At 34.7% G+C, this 20,159-nt stretch overlaps 1 protein-coding gene and 1 long non-coding RNA gene across 2 annotated transcripts; both read left to right on the forward strand.

Annotated features, from left to right (window-relative positions):
* Positions 1 to 1,008: 1,008 nt before the first annotated feature.
* Positions 1,009 to 9,554, forward strand: LOC126707309 (uncharacterized). Its single transcript, XR_007648896.1, has 3 exons — positions 1,009 to 1,220; positions 2,056 to 2,190; positions 9,115 to 9,554. It is a non-coding gene; the product is annotated as an uncharacterized LOC126707309 (long non-coding RNA).
* A 793-nt stretch (positions 9,555 to 10,347) lies between these two features.
* Positions 10,348 to 18,087, forward strand: LOC126704857 (uncharacterized). The gene is made up of 6 exons (XM_050403850.1): positions 10,348 to 10,379; positions 16,016 to 16,190; positions 17,173 to 17,477; positions 17,570 to 17,791; positions 17,893 to 17,985; positions 18,082 to 18,087. The coding sequence occupies exons 2-6, from the start codon at positions 16,031 to 16,033 to the stop codon at positions 18,085 to 18,087; spliced, it is 786 nt and encodes a 261-aa protein (XP_050259807.1). The 5' UTR covers positions 10,348 to 10,379; positions 16,016 to 16,030.
* The last annotated feature ends 2,072 nt before the right edge of the window (positions 18,088 to 20,159 follow it).

Genomic DNA, 20,159 nt, shown 5'->3' on the forward strand with positions numbered 1-20,159 from the left:
TTTTGGTAAAGCGTGGCCAGTTTTTTCAGCTTGTTTTCAATGAAATTCTTGATTATCCTAAAAACAAAAACAGTAAAGAATGTAACTATCATCTGCACTGCAGGGAAAATGTGAAATATATTCAAGAATTGGTATCTTCTTCACCTATTCAACATTTCTTTTTTAAGGATAAGTCCACTGATTTGTGTTCATAACCGTACATAAGGGAGAGGCAAATTGAGAGAGGAAGATAAATTGTTGTTACTCTCCTATGAAGCCATCTTATCGCAATGTCATTGACCACATAATTAATATTTTTCATATTTATTTTTTACCTTTAATTTTTTTACAATATTAAATATATAAATATATTGGTTTTACAAATTTATCTTAGGCAGTTTTAACTTTACATATTCCTTTACTTTAATTTTGATGTTATAATCTATATAATAAATCTATGGAAAATCAAATAAAAGTATTGTCTATATATATTCATCTTGGACGGTTTTAACTTTACATATTATTTTGCCCATTTATCTTCTTTTATTCTGACTCTTCTTATTCTCATTATCTTACTATCACTACAAAAAACGCGGTCTGCAGTCGCGTTTTGGAGCCGCGTTTTTTTGGAAAACGCGGCTACAGCCTTTCCTTTGAGCCGCGTTTTCCAAGAACGCGGCTCAAAGGAAAGGCTGGAGCCGCGTTTTCCAAAAACGCGGCTCCAAAACGCGGCTTCAGGCCAGTCCGGCTAATTTTTTTTTTTTTTTTATAATTGTAGCTTGAGCTGCGTTTTTTTAAAAAACGCAGCTTCAGAAATGCTTGAAGTTTCAGTACAAGTCTGGAGCTGCGTTTAAAACGCAGCTTCAAGTTTCAGTATAAAAACAAAAAAACAGAAACGTGAAACCCCTCACCATCGAAACAGAAAACTGGCTCTCCGATCGCACAAAACCCTCACCGATCGCCCACACTCCCCTCACCGCTCCAACACAGTCCCCTCACCGCTCGCACATCCCCTCATCGATTGCAAACAACTCTCACCGCTCCAACACACTCCCCTCACCGATCTGAGACAACTCTCACCGATCTCACACTCCCCTCACCGATCTCAGCCCACTCTCACCGATCTCAAGCTACATCAGTTCCACCCTATGTGAATCCCCTTCCTCCCTCCGCTCTTCCTCCTCTTCCTTTCCTTCTCATCGATCGCTGGCACACACCCATTCTCGCAAGGCCGACTAGCAGTAAGTTTTTCAAAATTTTTTGTTTTGATTCCTGTTTTGGGGTTCCTATTTTTGCTTTACGGTTTCGATTTTAGGTTTAGGGTTTCGGCCGTCGATCTAGGGTTTTGATTTTGGGTATAAATGTTCAATTTCAATATTTGGTTTTATATTTCAATATTTCAATATTTGGTTTTGGAGATGTTTGATCGATGAATTCATATTGGGTTTATTCATGTTTGTCATTTTTGCTTGGTGGGTTTTTGATATCTGTGTGTGTGTGTGTATGACATAGAAGAGTAGACTATCTTAGTGAAACTTGAAAATAACTTTACTCAGGAATAACATAGAAGAGTATGACAACACTACAAACTCAGAAAAAGGAATGCATCCTTGTGCAGTTTTAGTACACATCCTTTGTATTGGGATTGCACTTCTTTTTTAATGAATTTATTTACCTAATAAAAAGGAATGCATCTGAAAAGACTTAAATAATTTTAATGTGCTTAGTTGGTCAGCAGATCTTGTGTGTATTAACAAACAGTGTAACTTGAAAAGAAGATAAGAATGCATTACTCAATAGAACAGAGTATGCCAACATTAAAAACTCAGAAAAAGGAAAGTAGTTGAAAGCATTGAAATGAAGAGAAAATTGAATTGGGATAACATCTTGGCTTCCCCATTTTCTATCTCTTTGGTTTGGTTTGGTTATATAATATGGCTCCCCAAAGGCAATGTATGATTGATTTTATGTTATATCTCCTATGCTATCATTTTGGTATTTTATTTATTTCTTTCTGTATCATTTTCATTGATAAATTGTAGGCTTCCTGCTAATTTTGTGCTTCTATCTTTTTAGGGAAAAAGCACTGAGATCAAATGTGAATGTCTTGATATTTTATGTGATGTGACCATGGGCTGCTTTTAAGTGCTCTTTTGTCCCAGTTGAATTCAAATCAAGCCAGTGTCAGAAAAAAGACTGTGTCTTGTATTGGTAAGCTTTATTAATTAGTTCCATTGATTGTGAGTATTAAATTTTACTTTGAGGTGGTGTTTGTTCAATGTTTTCATTTTTCTGTTGCTTTATATTGAAGACTGTGTCTGGACTTAAACCTTTCTCACCAGTCATAACTCAGCTGGTTATTTTGGTCAATTTTAGAAAATAGGTTTTGTAGTTTTGATTTCCATCGTGTATGGAGTCTGAAAATGCAATTGAACATGGCTTTTGATTTGATGGAGTGCCACTAGAATATTCAACTGGAGATATTGTGGCTGTTGCAATTTGTGACCTTTAATGTGGAAAGTTCCCTTTTCACTCTATTATGGAAAGTGGAAAGTAGAAATGGTACAGTTTTAATTTTATGAATAATTTTTTTGTTTTTAAAGTTTTATTTATTTATTATTGGATCCATTTTATTGTTTTTGTAAGGAAGCAAGGAATAAACTATATCTAAAATAATAAAACTTTTTTTAATTACAAATATAATTATTTGAAGCCCATTATATCTGTTTTGTGGGAATTTTTCTTTATCATTAAGGCAAGATATTAATGAATTTTGTTTTTTATTTTATGTAGGCAGGATTAGGCCAGTATAATAATAACTTTTTTTATTATATTAGATTCTAATATAATCTAACTGAAACTTACTAAAATAATGAAACTTTAGAAAACTTTACATAATAAAAGAAGATAAACTGAATTTTAAACTCTACCAATATGCTAACAATAAAAATAAAAGATATATATATATACACACACAATATGTACAAATAAAATTTTATTTCAAAATAATAATAATAACTCTTATTTTTGTTTTCTTTTTTCCTTTTATTTTGTTGATAATTGCATATGGGGAAAGCTGATGCTGAACTTTTCCCCATCTGGTTGTCTCTTATGAAAAAAATGGTTGTAGCTAGGATGTGTCATTGTTTTTGTAGAAGCGAAGTAAGAATTTTCAAATGTATTACGTAATATACTAGAATATAATATATTAGTATAGCACGTAAAAAACTTCACAGTATTTGTTACAATAATTAAATTAACAAGTATTTACTTATTTTTATCTAGACTCATTATTTACATAACTTTTTACTAATTATTAATAATTTACCATATCAATCGTGTGTGAAATTTTGTGTGTCTATAAATTAACTTTTTCAGTAATTTAATATTCCTTTTTACTTAACAAGAACTAAAAAGTTCTTCCACTTAATAATTTTTTTAAAATTTAATATTTTGAAATTGTCATTGCTATTCACATGTTCTCTATATTCTCCACACACATGTGTACTAAATTTCATTTAATTCGTTGACCTTCACTATTTAATACATAAGCTCACATTTTGTATATAATTAAAATTTCAAAAAAAAACATTAAACTTTTCATACATGAAATAGTTTTCTATTAGAGATAGGAAATAATTGAATATTATTAATGTAATATCAATAAAAGTTATGACAAGTGTAACTTGGCTGGCAAGATACGCCACCATATGTAGATAATGTGGAAGCGTGAATAGATAAAATACTAGTGTTCCTTCTTAAAGATCAAAATGATATATCATGCGACTAAAATGGACCATCTACTAAATATAGCATTATCAAGATTTAATGGTTAGTACACATTCTTGCAATTAAGGCTGAACACATATGATTATGATTAATTAATTAATTTTGTGTGATTGATTTTCTAAAAGATTAATTATGATTGATTATGTCTCATAATCTCATTAGTTTAGGTTTAGGACAAGGGTGCACATGGATGGGATATTGTTTAATTCTATTAGATAATTGAGAATTTTTAGAATTTTAATTGATTATCTTAGGAATAAAGGTTCTAATTAAAATAGTAAAAGTCTCTAATATCTACTAGTATTGTCTGACCTTGAAAATGGTAAAAGTATGTCTCACTTTATGTGTTCAATTTTATCTTCTGACATATGACACTTTAAAAAGTCCAGCGGATCAATGCGAATCATCAGTATTTGTATTGTAAGACCATGCCGACGTGGTTATGAAAGTATATTGGTTGCATGTAAGTTCATGTCAAGATACAAATTTGGATTTATTAGCACATGAGATGAGAATATTTTTCAGTGATTTTACATGGATGATCGAAGAGATCTCTTACCTTTAACTCAAAAAGAAAATGAATATACAAGCGGTTGCTTGAGATTCATTCAATTGAGGTGTCTCAGGCCATTCCATGTGTTATCTTCATGATTTGCATGGCGTTTTAAATGTAACGCATGGCATTGTTGCTTAAATCAGCTTTCATCACTTTTAACATATAATAGGCATTAGTATGCAATACAAGTATATGTTAACGAATAATATATAGATCGTATGTGTTAATGTATAGTACACAATAACACACGTTAATAGCTCCCTCAAACTCAAGTAATAAAATATACAGTCATACCTAGCCCACTTTACCTTATCTTGTACATCACACATATTTATATAACACATATATTGTTAACATGTAATAGGCAGTGAGCTTTAAGCCCACTTTACCTTGTCTTATACAGCACACATATTTGTATATTACACATGTTTTACTGCACACTATTGTCTCTTGTACTGCACACTACTGTCTCGCCATAATAGTCCCAAAAATTATATTGTACTTGGACCTGAGACTTATGTTGTATCTCTAAGTATTACTTTCTGTTTTAAAATTTTCAAACCAATAAAAAGTTGTGAATTTTTTTATAAGTAAAAGAGACGAAATAAATTTAATCGTTCTTTCAACTATGATATTATAATTTTGTTTTGTTTTCTAATGAATGATATTATAATCCAGTTAATCCTTTTCAATTGCGAAATCTTTATTATTATTTAATTATCAAGAGTATGACTGTGATCTTACTCATTCTTTGAAAATATATATACACATTGTCGGTGGCCTCAGTGCAGTGTTTGTTCTATTGTTATGTATACATCATTGTTCCCTTCATCATAATTAAAAAACAAAACCGGGACATTTTTTAAGTGAATAATAATCATTGAGATTGTTATTCACTTTCAGAATGCAATAATAAATTTATTTTAATCATATCCGACTCTGCTAATTTAAGGTACGTACAGACAATCACCTCGAATTTTTTCTAATATTTTGAGTTGGATCCACCTCACCTTTAATTATTTTTCCGGCCACACCTTTTGACAAAAATAATATGTCTTAGATTGCTTATCTCATGCTAGAAAACTAGCTAGAGTACACTTACGAATATTGCCATGACAATCACTGGAAGTAATGGCTTTGAAAGCTTTCCTTCAAGAGATACATCAAATTGACTTGTCTCCATTAAAGTTTGAATTGGCAAAGTGGGTTCCTCATAGAAAATGATTCTTTTTTTTACTTTTGTCCTCTGTCTCTCTGTCCCGGGTTTTTTTTTTTTTTTTTTCCCCTAAGCTGGATACAAGAAACTACTATATTTATTTAATTATTTATCATGCTAAAACGTACAAGCATACCCTAATCTGCATAGAACTTAGATAAGCTATTTTTCACAATAACAAAATACTTTCATAAGACATCTGTATATGTTTTTAAGAGCAGTTCTTAAAGCTGTCAACATGCTGGCTTATTTTTGATTGAAGACTAATTATCTGTCTTGATGGATATTGATCAACTAGTATATTTAGCTAGCTACACTAGCTACTACCTGAATTCCAAAATGTCTTGCGCTATAGCCCGCATTTTTTGTAGTGCAAGATAGTCAAGTATGGTGTTAATAATATTCCCAGCACGATGAAGTTTTCAGTAATGAATAATTGGTTAAACTAATGGTCTCAAAAGACTGCGACGTTAACAAGCCTTGTGTTTTGGACGGTCAGTTATGGTCAGTTCTCATATCTTTTTTTTGGGTGTGTGTTTGTATTTTAAATGAACTGTGAACAGCATATTATTCCTATTGTCAATTCCTTTTAAAGCTAAAGAAGTTAAAGATTTGTAGGTATGCAGGCAAACAATACAACATATTAACATACGATATTGTCCTATTTACAAAGATAATACTCAGGGCATATAATAGCTATTTCTTTTGACTATGTTGGAATAGCCTAGAATTGTGTAGGACTAATGTGATGCCAGTCCAGTCCATTCCCTTTGAAAAAACTTAATATATTTGGATTTGTGACAATTTTTTCCCCAAAGGGTACAAAAGATTTCATGCAACATTTTTTTGTCTTCAGCATCTCTTGTTTCTCTCTTTTCTCCACTACCTTGCTAACACACACATTGCATCCTTAAATAATAGTGGTAGTGGTCTTTTTTCTCCGAGTAAATAGTTCATTACAGGAAGGTCAAATTTATTTTAATAATGTTAAATCTTTAGTTGATGTTGAGATTTGAGAGAGAGAGAGAGAGAGAGAGTCTTTGACTTGTCTTAACACTTTTTATATTTTTCTTTCTTTGTGTTAGACATAGCAAATAGATTATTGAAGGGAACAACGTACGTCAATTGGTCAGTACGGTTTTATATATGTTAATTTCAATTATCAATATTTTGTATAGAGCTCGAGTCTAGCTGCTCAAACATGATAATATCTTTCTTTCTTTTTCCTTATCAAGTACAAATGTATGATGGAAGCAGCTGATACTTATTAATCGAGAAAGACACATACGGAGAGTAGTAAATGGATGTGGCATGTTTTTCAAAACAGACATGATCGACTCTAAAATTTTGAGGACTTGATTGTTGTTATTGTTACATATGTTCTTACTGTAGGGTCAGTGCACTGACCCTGCAGTAGCTTCATTTCTTTGATCGACTCCATTTAGTTCTTCACTCAAAATACAATGGCAAACATAGTCAAACATGGATGCTTTATTCTTGGAAATAAACACACACTAATTTCTTCTGCATTAAATAAACAATTTGATTGGTAGAGGCCGTTTGAACCAATTATTCCTACCAAATGTTGAAATAAACACACACTAATTTCGTCGAATTTGTTGCATCCTCCATTGAGGTTAATTTCTTTGCTACTTGTACAAGGGATATAATGGCCTCTAAGCCCTTTCTTTTTCTTATGATGTGAAAGTTTTACAGAATCTTAGACTATTCAAAGACTATTCTCTCAAAAGACTTGTCAAATATCGCATTTCTTCCTATTTTTTATTTTTTCCTTTTCTCTCTCTTCGTGCCTCATGATACATTATTAAGTACCATATATAGTTAATTCACTACCATGCATAGTATATACTATATAGTACATTGCATGCATGCAAGGACCTACAATTTCCTTTTCTCTCTCCTTGTGCGCCATGATACATTTTTTAAGTACTATAGTTCATTACCATGCATAGTATGTAGTATATACGTTGCATGCATGCGAGGACCCAATATTTCCCTTTTTCCATGACATTTTAGTCTTAGTTGTACCTTTAATTATCTGGGCCAGCTCAAAAGAAAATTTGAATGCAGCAAAAGCTAACGGAAATGGCACGGTGTTGGAAATTAATGTATTAGATTGTCAACTTGAAATGCACGTTTGAGCTGTTTGGATGTAACTTCTGTGAAAATTAAAGAGATAATGTAATTCATGGGTAGAGATAATTACTTGATGCCTGAAAATTGTCATTGTAGTTAAAATGAATCTTCATGATCGATATTCAGTCAGGAAGTACTTCTCCCATGATAGATCTTATATTAATAGGAACTTTATTGACATATAGTAGGAAGCATAAAACTTTTTGGATTAAAGCCAATATTAATAACCTTGTACATTAGTCTTTTAGAGTTAATTTGCTATCTTTTGTGATAAATTAAATTAATTGGTTGCACAGCTTACATAGACCATGGACACCAATGTAGTGCTGGTCATATATATTGATCTTCTGTGTGTGTGTGTGTTGCTGCTACTGCTGCTGTGTGTGTCTGTGTGTGTTGTTGCTGCTGTGTGTGTGTGTGTGTGTGTGTTGTTGCTGCTGTGTGTGTGTGTGTGTTGCTGCTGCTGCTGTGTGTGTGTGTGTGTGTGTGTGTGTGTGTTGTTGCTGCTGCTGTGTGTGTGTGTGTGCGCGCTGCTACTGCTGTGTGTGTGCTGCTGTGTGTGTGCTCCATCATCAAAATCCCAACGATCTCCCACTGGAGGCATCCAGAAATCATCTTCTTCTGCATCACTGTCATTATCAGACATATTTCTAACTTCAGAGATAATCTCCGCCCACTATACCGTTAAACCTATTGACAATGATATTATTACCACTTTAAAGCTGGTTGAAGCTTTCAAAAGTTTTAGGGTAAAAACTTTAAATCACCAAGGTTTCAAGGAATAACTATTGCGAGATGGTACAAACTTTAGATGGTACAAACTTTAGATGGTACAAACTTTAAATCACCAAACTTTAGATTGGTTTGGTACAAACTACAAAGTAGGAAAAATTTTTGTTAAGTTTCTAGATGGTACAACTATTGGTGGACCTTGAAGTGGATTTTTTTTTTTTTTTTTTTAAATTTTAATTATGAAAATTTTACTGACTAGTTTGTCTTATTTTACTATGATTATTGATGTCGTATGGTAGTTGTGAAATTTGATAGTGTTTGTTTACGGAGTTGGTTCAGTTGATAAGGTTAACAATATACTTTATATTATATTTTCTATGTTGGTATAAAATATATTAAAATAATCTAAAAGAAAGGAATAAATCTCATTGCTATGTTACAAAATAAAATTAAGTAAGCATCGCAACAATTGTTCCAAGACGAAAGCACCTATCTTTTTGGTACTCATGAAAGCACCTATCTTTGCCAAATGGACTTGTTTAGCTTTGAGAAAGGTTTCTAACTATGTACTTGTATGCACAATCCACTCTAATTTGCATGAAACTGCAACTGATAAGCAGCTACTATTGTTGAGCACGTGTACATGTCTCTATTAATTAACATGTTCCTTACATGTCTTTCACAGGTGATGTTGTTCGCAAAGATTTGAAATTATAGTCAGAGGCACAAAGTTCACAAAAAATTCCGGTCACTGTGCAAGAAAATCCAGACGCCTCTCAAAAGCCATTCACCTTCATTTTCTTTCATTCTATCTTGGTACCCGCCCAATTCCCACGCATTTTCTTCGTTGTGCTTACTATCTTTCTTAATTTGATGCGTCCTTGCATCTTTGTAACTCTTTTTGTTGTAATTGTTCTTTTCTTTTAATTATATAGATTAAGATTTGTATCATAGGGCTGTATCTGAGACATACGTAGCCGTATGATACAAATTTTGAAAAGATACTTGTAAAACAAACACAGTTGGAACATACCCAACGTGTAGTATTGTATTGGAAAGGGAAGTGGTTTTATATTTTAATGGGTGAATATCTCACTCTTCATATTAATTGCATGAAGAGATGCCTGAGTGTGTGTGTGTGTATATGCAATTAACTTCAATTTCCTCTTAATTTAATAAGTTGGGAAGTACCTAAATATAGATATTATCACTTCATACATCTTCTCTTTTGACTAACTTATTTCATAAATGAAATAAATTTTCATAAATTAAATTATTTTCAACCCTTCATACAACTTTCTTCTTGACTAACGCTTTTCATAAATTAAATAAACTTTAAACTCCATAACAAAATGTGACAATCGACTCCCAACAAGTAATACCTAATTACATGGATGCATTCAGTTCTTTCCTGCTAATATAGAATCAACAAATCATATCGATTTGTTCGTAACAATTCACTTAGACCAATTCTTGGAACCTCAAAGGAGTGGGCAACAATATATTCTATTTTGGACTTACAATATCATCATACATAGCATTTAGTATATGCGCTCTATTACAATTCTATAGAAAATCACTTATGTAAGCAAGATAATCGTTTTTCTATTATATTTTGTCATTAACCAAACATCAATTCCCTGAAAATGAGTTCGAATAAAATAACAATTAAAATGAAGTCCTTGAGGTCAGCGGTGACATAAGTATGTAGTTGCAGATTTTTCTTACAAACAAAAATAAAAGTACTCATAGTTGGTGTGTAATATAATATATAGCTTTCTTATACATCTTACATGTTTACATGATTCTACTACATTGTGTACATGTGGTCCAATCTTCTATTATGTTAAGAATTCTTGAGCTTCATTTTTACTTCGTAATGGGGGTTTCAGGTAGGAAGACACTGAGCCATCTGTGATTTTTCATCTTCCACAGCTTGCTGAAGATAAGGTAGCTTTCTTTTCATTACTTGCCTTCTGGGAAATGCACCTAGGTGTAATATTTGATTACAATTAATACTTATTCCCTAATTTAGCTATAGTTGCCCTATAGTCGCGTTCCTTATAAATGTAGCTAAAACCCACCACAAATACCAGTGTTTTTAAAAACGTAGCTATAGGTATCCTTTGTAAGAAGTACAAAGTTTCACATGATCATAGCTGCATTCATTTTGACTGTCTTCTCTGTATGTTACAAATACGACTATAGTTACAATAAGTGAGGCTTTAAAAACTTTAAATCACCCAACACAGTCAATCTTTGTATTTAATTTATAAATTTTGAAGATTCACAACACAAAATCTTAATTTCGTTGTATAATTTAATAGAAAGAAAAAAAAAATTATGATACATTACTCTTAATGGAAATAGTTATTACATTTGCGTTATTGCTACATGTATGTTGTGACTTGTGAGGAATGCACAACCTTCTTAACAACCTACTTGTAATTTATGAACATGACAACATTTCATAGTTCCTATATATGTCAGTAAATGTTTTCTTCCTCTTTCCATAATAACAGTATTTAATATTTGTGTAAATGTCATATTTACAGATGCAAGTGAAAGTAGTATTATAGTAATTAGCCATTTTAGGTTGAATCACCACTATTGAATCCACAGGGGTTATTCGATACATATTGAGAAACATACAAACAGGAAAATGATTTTAGCTTAGATTATCACATGTAGGAGACGACTTCTTTGTTGGACATAGTTATCTTGGTATTCTGGAGGTTATAATTATTACAATTGCATGCATATGTGATTTGTTAATATCTTATTCCAACAATTATGCTTAAAATATTCAAAACATATCACATTAAGTTATGCTTCATTTAGTGTTACTATTTAGAAAATTGAAAGTATAGGTTATTCTTGATGTAGTGATATATATATGTTCTATGAAAATCTATGCATAGTTGGGTATGTTTGTTCTTTACAAATCAGTAATAGGTCTCAGATCACCTCTGAATCTAATTTGACGGTTTATTGGCTATGCATTACCAAATGTTGTTGTAGGTCAGATATTGTTTATCTTGTATAGTCATGGATAAAAGTTGGATGAAGAAGCAGAGGGGTTCAAGGGAATATATTGAAGGTGTACTTAAATTTGTGGAATTTGCATCAAAACATGCAAGCGATGGGAAAATCTTTTGTCCTTGTACCAAATGTGTGAATATGAATTTGGTACTGCCAGGGGTGGCACGTGAACATCTTTGGAGTAAGGGGATGCTTCAAAATTACACACTTTGGAAATGGCATGGGGAATCGGCGGCTGTGCCAACTGCCACTGAATGTGGGAGTAGTCATGTCCAAGAGTCCTTAGAACAATACGGTGACTTTCGTGGGATGTTGCATGATTTGTACCCCACGCATGGAATGCCACCTGAACCAATGGACGAAGGGGAAACTGTGCAACAACCGGCTCAAGGTCCAAATGATGGTGCACAAAAGTTTTACAAAATGATAGATGATGTGAACAAACCTTTATATGCTGGGTGTACAAAATTTAGCATATTCTCAGCCATCGTTGTGTTGTTCCAGTTGAAGACTCTTTGTGGTTGGACGAACAAGTCATTTACTATGTTGCTTCAACTCTTGATGGATATGCTCCCTTCTGACGCTAAGTTGCCAAAGGACCATTATGAGGCTAAGAAAATAGTTCGAGATTTGGGTTTGGGGTATGAGAAGATCCATGCTTGTCCCAATGATTGTATGCTATTTTGGAAGGAGAATGTTAACCTCGAGGCATGTCCTTGTTGCAAAGAAAGTAGGTGGAAACCGAATGAGGCATCTGTTACAAATAATAATGCCTCATCTAGTAAGGGAAAGAAGAAAGCTGCAAAGATCCTACGCTGGTTTCCCTTAAAGCCAAGATTGCAGCGATTATTTTTGTCACCTGACTTGGCTAGTTCTATGAAATGGCATGCTAATGGTCGTACAGAGGACGGGGTAATGCGGCATCCTGCTGACTCGGATGCATGGAAAATGTTTGACACTATGCATTTACAGTTCTCGTCTGAGCCTCGTAATGTCAGACTTGGATTAGCTGCGGATGGATTCAACCCCTTCGGAATGCTGAGTACTACTCACAGCACTTGGCCTGTCATGCTAGTCCCTTACAATCTCCCGCCTTGGTTGTGCATGAAACGGTCATCTTTGATTTTATCACTAGTTATTCCTGGACCTAAATCTCCAGGGATTGCAATAGATGTGTACTTGCAACCCTTAGTAGAAGAATTGAGGGAATTATGGGATGTTGGAGTAGAAGCGTACGATGCATCTTCAAAAAATGTATTTCAATTGCATGCAGCATTGATGTGGACGGTACATGACTTTCCTGCATACGCAGATGTGTCGGGTTGGAGTACGAAGGGTAAGTTTGCGTGTCCTTGTTGTGCCTCAGAGACCGACTCCAAATATTTAAAAAATGGCCGCAAATTCTGTTATATGGGACATAGGCGATGGTTGGGTAGTGACCACGAATTTCGGAAAGAAGATACTTTATTTGATGGATTCACTGATATGCGAGTGGCTCCTGTGCCACCAGTTGCGTCAGACATAATTGTGGACACTGAAACTTTACTTACACGTTGTCTGGGAAAGAAATGTCGAGAAAAATACAATAAAAGAAAGAGAGGTGAGGCAAACCAGTATGTTTGGAAGAAGAGAAGTATTTTTTTCACATTGCCTTATTGGAAGGATCACAAGTTGCGACACAATCTTGATGTGATGCATATAGAGAAGAATGTGATGGACAATATACTTAGCACTTTGCTGAACGTGAAGGACTGGACAAAGGACAATTACAAGGCACGCCTTGACTTGGCGGAAATGGGAATAAGGAGAGAACTCCACCTACAGCGAAAAGGTGATGATAAGTATATGATACCGCCTGCGTGTTTTCATATGACTGCATTGGAGAAAGATGGTTTCTTGCAAGTTTTGCGAGACGTAAAAGTGCCCGATGGATATGCTTCCAACATCTCCTGCCGTGTCAACCTCAAAGAACGTAAGATTTCTGGTTTAAAGAGTCACGATAATCACATCCTGATGCAACAACTCCTTCCAATTGCTTTACGAGGATCTTTGCCATCGCATGTTATTAGGCCTTTGATAAAGTTAGCTTGTTTCTTTAGGAAAATTTGTTCGAAAACCCTTACGGTGTTTGATATTGCGAGTGCTGAGGCTGACATTGCAGTGACGTTGTGTGAATTGGAAAAGATATTTCCTCCATCTTTCTTCACTGTGATGGTACATTTGGTCATGCACTTGGCTACTGAAGCCAAGATTGGTGGTCCAGTTCAGTACCGTTGGATGTACCCCATTGAGAGGTAAGTCATAGGTAATACATGTACAGTATGAGGTTTCATGTGTGCTTTGTAATAGCTAGTGTCAATTACTAACCTTGTCATGCGCATTATAGGTACCTCTCACGCCTTAAGTCTTATGTAAGAAACAGGGCTGCTCCAGAAGGGTGTATTGCCGAAGGCTACATAGTGGAGGAATGTTTAACGTTTTGTTCATTGTATATGGAAGGAGTCGAAACTATATTCTCACGACCCACAAGGACAATGGAGGAGTCAACAGGGGTGGTTTCAAGTGTGGCACTAGAAAGTAGGGAATTGACCCAAGCTCATCGCTATGTGCTATTCAATTCCGAGAACATTTACCAGTTTCGTGAGTAAGTATTATGGACATCAATATAATTGCACGAGAATCCAATGTGCGCTCCGTGTATTAACACTAATACAATTGCCATCTCATGTAGGATGCACAAAAGTTTTACGAAGGATGAACTTCAAAAGGGCCATTGTCGTATATCCAATGCTACTATTCATAAGCACCACATGGAGAACTTTTGTGGCTGGTTTAGATCTCACGTACGTGTCATATATTCAACTTTTTAACATTGCAACTTTCCCATAAGTAGAAGGACGGTACTAATTAGACTCAGTTAATTTGTTTGATTATATTAGGTGATGTCAATGACTGCTGCTGATAGGGAAAGAAGTGGACTTAGTGATACACTTGTCATGCTTTCGAAAGGGCCATATACTTCAGTAAATCGGCTGAAACATTATGTCATAAATGGGTTAAAATTTAGGAGTTCGAATGTCGAGGGAAATAGAAAAACGCAAAATAGTGGAGTTAGTGTTGCCACTGAAGGTGGCAATATGTACTATGGTGTGTTGACAGATATCATTGAGTTGAATTATTCTGGCAATATCAAACATGTATTATTCAAGTGTAAATGGGTTGATGATCAAAATAGGAGGGGATATAAGACTGATGAGTTTGGGTTTCCTATGGTGAATTTTAATCATTCCGTACATGGTGGGGAGGAAATGGTGCATGAACCATATGTGTTGGCGTCTCAAGCTACACAAGTTTTTTATGTTGAAGATAAAAGGCAGAAACATTGGTATGTTGTCGTTAAAACGAAAGCCAGAGATGTATTTGATGCAGGTATTGGGCCCCATTGTAATGAGGATGACACGGATGAGTTTCTTGAGAACATCCCGTACTCTGTCACTAGTCCTGATGTTGGTAGGGATGACCTTCGTTGGGGTCGAGATGATGTGGAGGGAATGACAATTGATGCCTCTATCATTAGCCCAAGAGATCTTCCTGAAATGGACGACTTGGATGAGTGTGAGTTCATTGATGATGACTCCAACGATGAAGATGACAACGAAGTCGATTACAGTGATGATGAGTAGTGTAATAGGATATTGTTGTGGTATGCGTAATTGTGTTATAGTTAATTATTATTGAAATTATAAGTTCTCATTTGTAAATGCATATTGCGTGCAAAGTTTGACATTGTTGCATATATATGTACAAACTGTTATTTTGTCAAAATTGTTAAAAAATAAAAGTTTGAACATATAATCACTAATAACATAGACATATCTTTCCGGTTCGTTCAGGGCTCTGGAGTCACTATGACTCTGCGTATGACTTGAAAAGCACAACCTAGAAGGATTTAGACGTTTGAAAGGATTGTTATTGTGAATTCCTCCCTATCAGTCTATGACCCTATCCTCTTTCACAATTTGCCTACGGATGTATGTAGTATGTACATGATTTAATTGTGATTGAGCATGACTAATATGTGATTAAGCTAACTCAAACTAAGTGGGAAGTGTGAACATAATTTTAGTAGGAAATTAATAGGCTAAAATAAAACTTACTTCATTTACATAACAAAGTTGCTACAAACGAGACTAAATCTTTACCTATACTAAAAGAGAAAATTGTAGGGAAAAACATTTAACATGGTTTTGGTATGGGGTTGAGTTGTCTTTTTTTTTTTTCTTACTTTGAAATGAAGACTCTAGTTACACTTGTGTCTTTGTTATAGGATATATGTGTCCTCATGACTTAAGAATCGGATTGATACTCATATATAATTATTAGGTGAAACTGTTACTTCTTCATGTTGTTGCATATATATGTTATAACTGTTATATTTTCGTGTTGTTAAGAAATAATAGTTTTAACATACATAATTATCTTTACTACAGTTAACAATTATTGGCCGTGCTTCTTAACCATTTTTCCTCTTTGTGTTGTAAAAGGTGTTGGACGCAACAATGGGGAGGAAACGTCAGTTGCGACTTGTTTACGTTGGGCAAGGATCATCACAGTCACGACAACGGGTGGAGGCAGCTGATGAGGAACCCCACATTTCTGAGGATGCAAGACCGGTGGCAACACCGGTGGCAAGTGACGATGATGAGACACTAGCTCCAGGTATTGGTCATGTTTTCGAATGTAAGGTTTGATGTTTATTATTGGATGCTTAGATCAATTCGAGCTAATACATATAGGAATTCATTTGGTTCACAGTTTTTTAATATTGTAGGATTAATTTATGTTTTGCAATTTCAATTATGAGTTGGTGGTTTACATCATTTCATAATATAATTAACATATCAAGGTATATTGAGTATATTCTGCTGACTTTGGTCCATTAATTTCCTTTGGGTCCAATTCAGTCCGTTCTGGTCTATTTGGTCCAATTTGGTCTGCTCAGTCCATTCATTTCTGCTCAGTCTATTTTGGTCCTACAGTGTCTACCTCGGTCCTTTAGGTCCACTATGGTCCATTCGATCACTTCAGTCCAATTTCATGGCATTGGTTTTTCAATTGGGATGTTCCTGACATGTTATATACTTGACTCGAAGCCAACTATATGCAGTAAAGTATAACCAAGACATTCCCTCTGTATTTCCAAATTAACAAAGTGTGGAAAAATGCAAAACCTTGATTATCAATTCCAAGTATGTAGGATCTATTCCATCTTGGGTATCACTCTATCCGGAGAGAGATTAAAAAAAAATGTGATATGTTCTTGTAGATTATTGTTATACTTGCTTAATTAAGCTAGCAATTTCCAATTACCAGTTAACTTTAGGAAATTGGTAAACAAATTTGCTGAAGTTGAATGATCAAAGAGAAGATCGGGTTGAAATTATATATTCTAAATCCAAATTTATTAAGGATAATTGAAGGCAACCCGTGACGAAGCATGGTTGCTCGTCTTTTCAGAAAGCTACGTAAGTGGGTTACATGAATGCGTGGGAGAAAGGCCTAAATTTACTTATGTTTTGTAACCATGAAATCGTAAACCTTTTATTATTTCAATTGGTAGATGCATAATTTTTGCGTGGTGTGACATTTTTCACTAGTTCTAAGCTTTGTTAAATCAGTTCTAATATTGCTGGTCTTGTAGATACAGATGATTATGTTCAAACCCAAACACCGGTACAAAATCCAGCACCGGAACATAATCGAGCATCAGAAAATAGGCCTGGAAAACGTGGGAAAACAAGGTTGGCTGACATATGGGCAATGACTGGTGAGTACAAAATTCAGTTGCCGTTAAATGATGAAGGCCAACCGATTGGCGATGACGGGGAATTGTTCGTTCGATGGTTGGGCTCGTTTTGCGAGAATGGCCTATTATGCCCGCTTACGCCTGCTGGGTGGCCAAGTGTCCCTAAAAAGTTTAAAAATGATTGTTGGACGGAGATTAAGGTAGTATGAAAATGAAATATTAGTTATTTTTATTTACACCTGCTGTCCTAATTAAAATACTACATTTTGCTAACTCCACTGTCTTATTTCAGCAACGGTATATAATTGATCCCACTATTGTCGAACCACCCAATCAAATGGGATGGGCAATGAGTCAGCTAGGAGAACTAAGGAGGAATCGCAGGACCAAGTTGAAGAAGGATCACAAAAAACCTGGGCTGTCACGTGAACAAGTATTGGCTATTGAACCGCCTGGGGTTATCCCAGCACAGTGGAAGGAGATGGTTGATTATTGGTTCAATGAAAAAACTGAGGTACTGCTACTTTCTTTGTCTTACTCATGTTCATGGTAATTTAGTGAAGAGATGTTTTGATTTTTTTAAATTTTCTTTTTTTGATGGTAATGTGGTTGCAGACATTAAGTCTCAAAAACAAGGCGAGTCGAGACAAGCAAAAAGACATAGCAAGATGTGGGGCAAAAAGTTTTGCTCAAATTTCTGCTGAAATGGTAATAAGTAAACTTAGAATTCATAAATGCCTACATGATGTCCCCTGATATTTTGAGGTCAAATTTACCAACTTAATCTCATTTCATATGTTTTAGGAATAAGGATAAGTTAATTAAATTATAGGTTTTTTGGTAAGTAAAAAATGCAATACATAGCTTTATGCATCCTTGTAATATATAGAGATGACGTTGTTAATCCTCTTAATGTATACATCACCCATGGGTAATTTTACTAAGTCCAAACATTTTAGGTTACTCATGGGTAATTTGAGATGCGCATCTCAATCTTATCTCAAATAGAGTGTTATTATAGAAAGTCTATGATGCCTATTTTCTAACTCTCCATGTCATTTTTATTTTTAATCTCTTCATTTAACAACCCCATGTGTATTTGGAAGGTAGCTAAATCCTCTCATTATGTTACTACTCTCTCAGCTTTATCTTTATTTCAGTAACTTTGTTATGTTATGACTATCTCATTGTGGACTTGTGTTAATTGTGGCATAACAACATTATATAGTTAGTGTTTATTGTAATTATGTTTGTTCATCATATAGGCGAAAGATAAAGGGGCGGCAGTCGAACGCGCGGATGTATTTCAAAAAGTATACCGTACGAAAGATGGGGTTGCTGTTAGTGACCGTGTGCAAGATCAGATGGTAAGGACAATTTAATCGAATTGAATTTTAGTGTATTTTGTGTTTGTATTAATTCTGGTGTGTAATATGTTGTTTGGTTTTTGTGGGAAAACAGGATAGGATGGCAGCACTTTTGAATGAACAGGACATACGACTACACGGAGAGATTGGTAATAGAATCCTCTGGTCGAAGGACGACGCATATGCTCGGGTGATAGGTCTTGATAAGCGCCCAGGTCGTGTACGTGGGGTAGGCTTTGGGATCACCCCATCAGGAAGAAGTGCCAGAAATGCATCACAGTTTACCTCGACTACTACTCCATTGTCAAGCAGAACTCACGAAAGGATGTCAGACTTGGAGACGAGTCATGAAGAGCTAAGGGAGGCACTAGCTAAATCTAGGGAGGAACTAGCAATTTGTAGGGGGGAAGTAGCTCAATCCGAGGCGAGGCATAGGGAGGAAATGGCTGAAGCTGAGGCGAGGGCCCAAGCACGGATGGCTGAAATGATGGCGTCGATGAAAACCATGTTTGCTTCACTTAGCCAGGGGATACATAATTTGGGTCATTCTCAGGTACTAAACAAATTTTATTTAGCCAAGAACTTAATATCTTGCACACGCATTGGTATGTGATATTAATACGATGCCTTTAATATATTTTAGGATGACAGTGCTTGATGGGAATGGAACTGTGAATCCTGAGGTAAAACAAAATTTCTCTAAAAATTTCTCTACAAACAGTAGCCTTCATATAAACATACCATGCTATGATGGATAAAGTATTGCTGAACTTGATTGAATTCGAAGTTTTGACTAGGTTGTTTTAACGAATAGTTGAACTATTGCATAGTCTTCCTCTCATGTTACTCTTTGTATTTTTTTTTTTTAATCCAAATGAGCTCTCTCCCTCATAACATTATTCTCCCAAATTGCTACATTGTGAGGCCTTTTGATACAACTGTGCATCTAAGCATTGCGGAATTACAATTTCAAATTCATGTTTAGAGTATTATGTATTGGGGGCAAAAATTTGGCAAATTTAACTCCCGCCAGAATAATTTGTGCAGACTTATTTTGAAGTGGACAACAAAGCAAACTGGTTGCTGCCTGTGGCTGTTTGAGAGCAATTTAGAATGTACAAAAATCATTTTGGTATATTTTTTGTGATGTACAAAAATCCTTGTGATGTAGGAATGCGAACTTGTGTATTTCCTTTGTGATGTTCATGAAACTTGTGATGTTTATTATGGAACTTGTGATCTCGGGATGTAATGACGTTTATGCAACTTGTTTATTTTCTTTTTGATGTATATGGAACTTGTGATGTAGGAATGGGAAGTTGTTTAATTCCCTTGTGATGTTTACGGAACTTGTGACCCCAAGGATGTATTGACGTTTATGGAACTTGTTTATTTTCTTTTTAATGTATATGGAACTTGTGATGTAGGAATGGGAAGTTGTTTAGATCCCTTGTGATGTTTATGGAACTTGTGATATAGGAATGGGTGATCGTTTAATTCCCTTGTGATGTAATG

This window comes from Quercus robur, chromosome 11 (assembly GCF_932294415.1).
Source record: "Quercus robur chromosome 11, dhQueRobu3.1, whole genome shotgun sequence".
In the NCBI taxonomy this organism is placed as follows: domain Eukaryota; kingdom Viridiplantae; phylum Streptophyta; class Magnoliopsida; order Fagales; family Fagaceae; genus Quercus; species Quercus robur.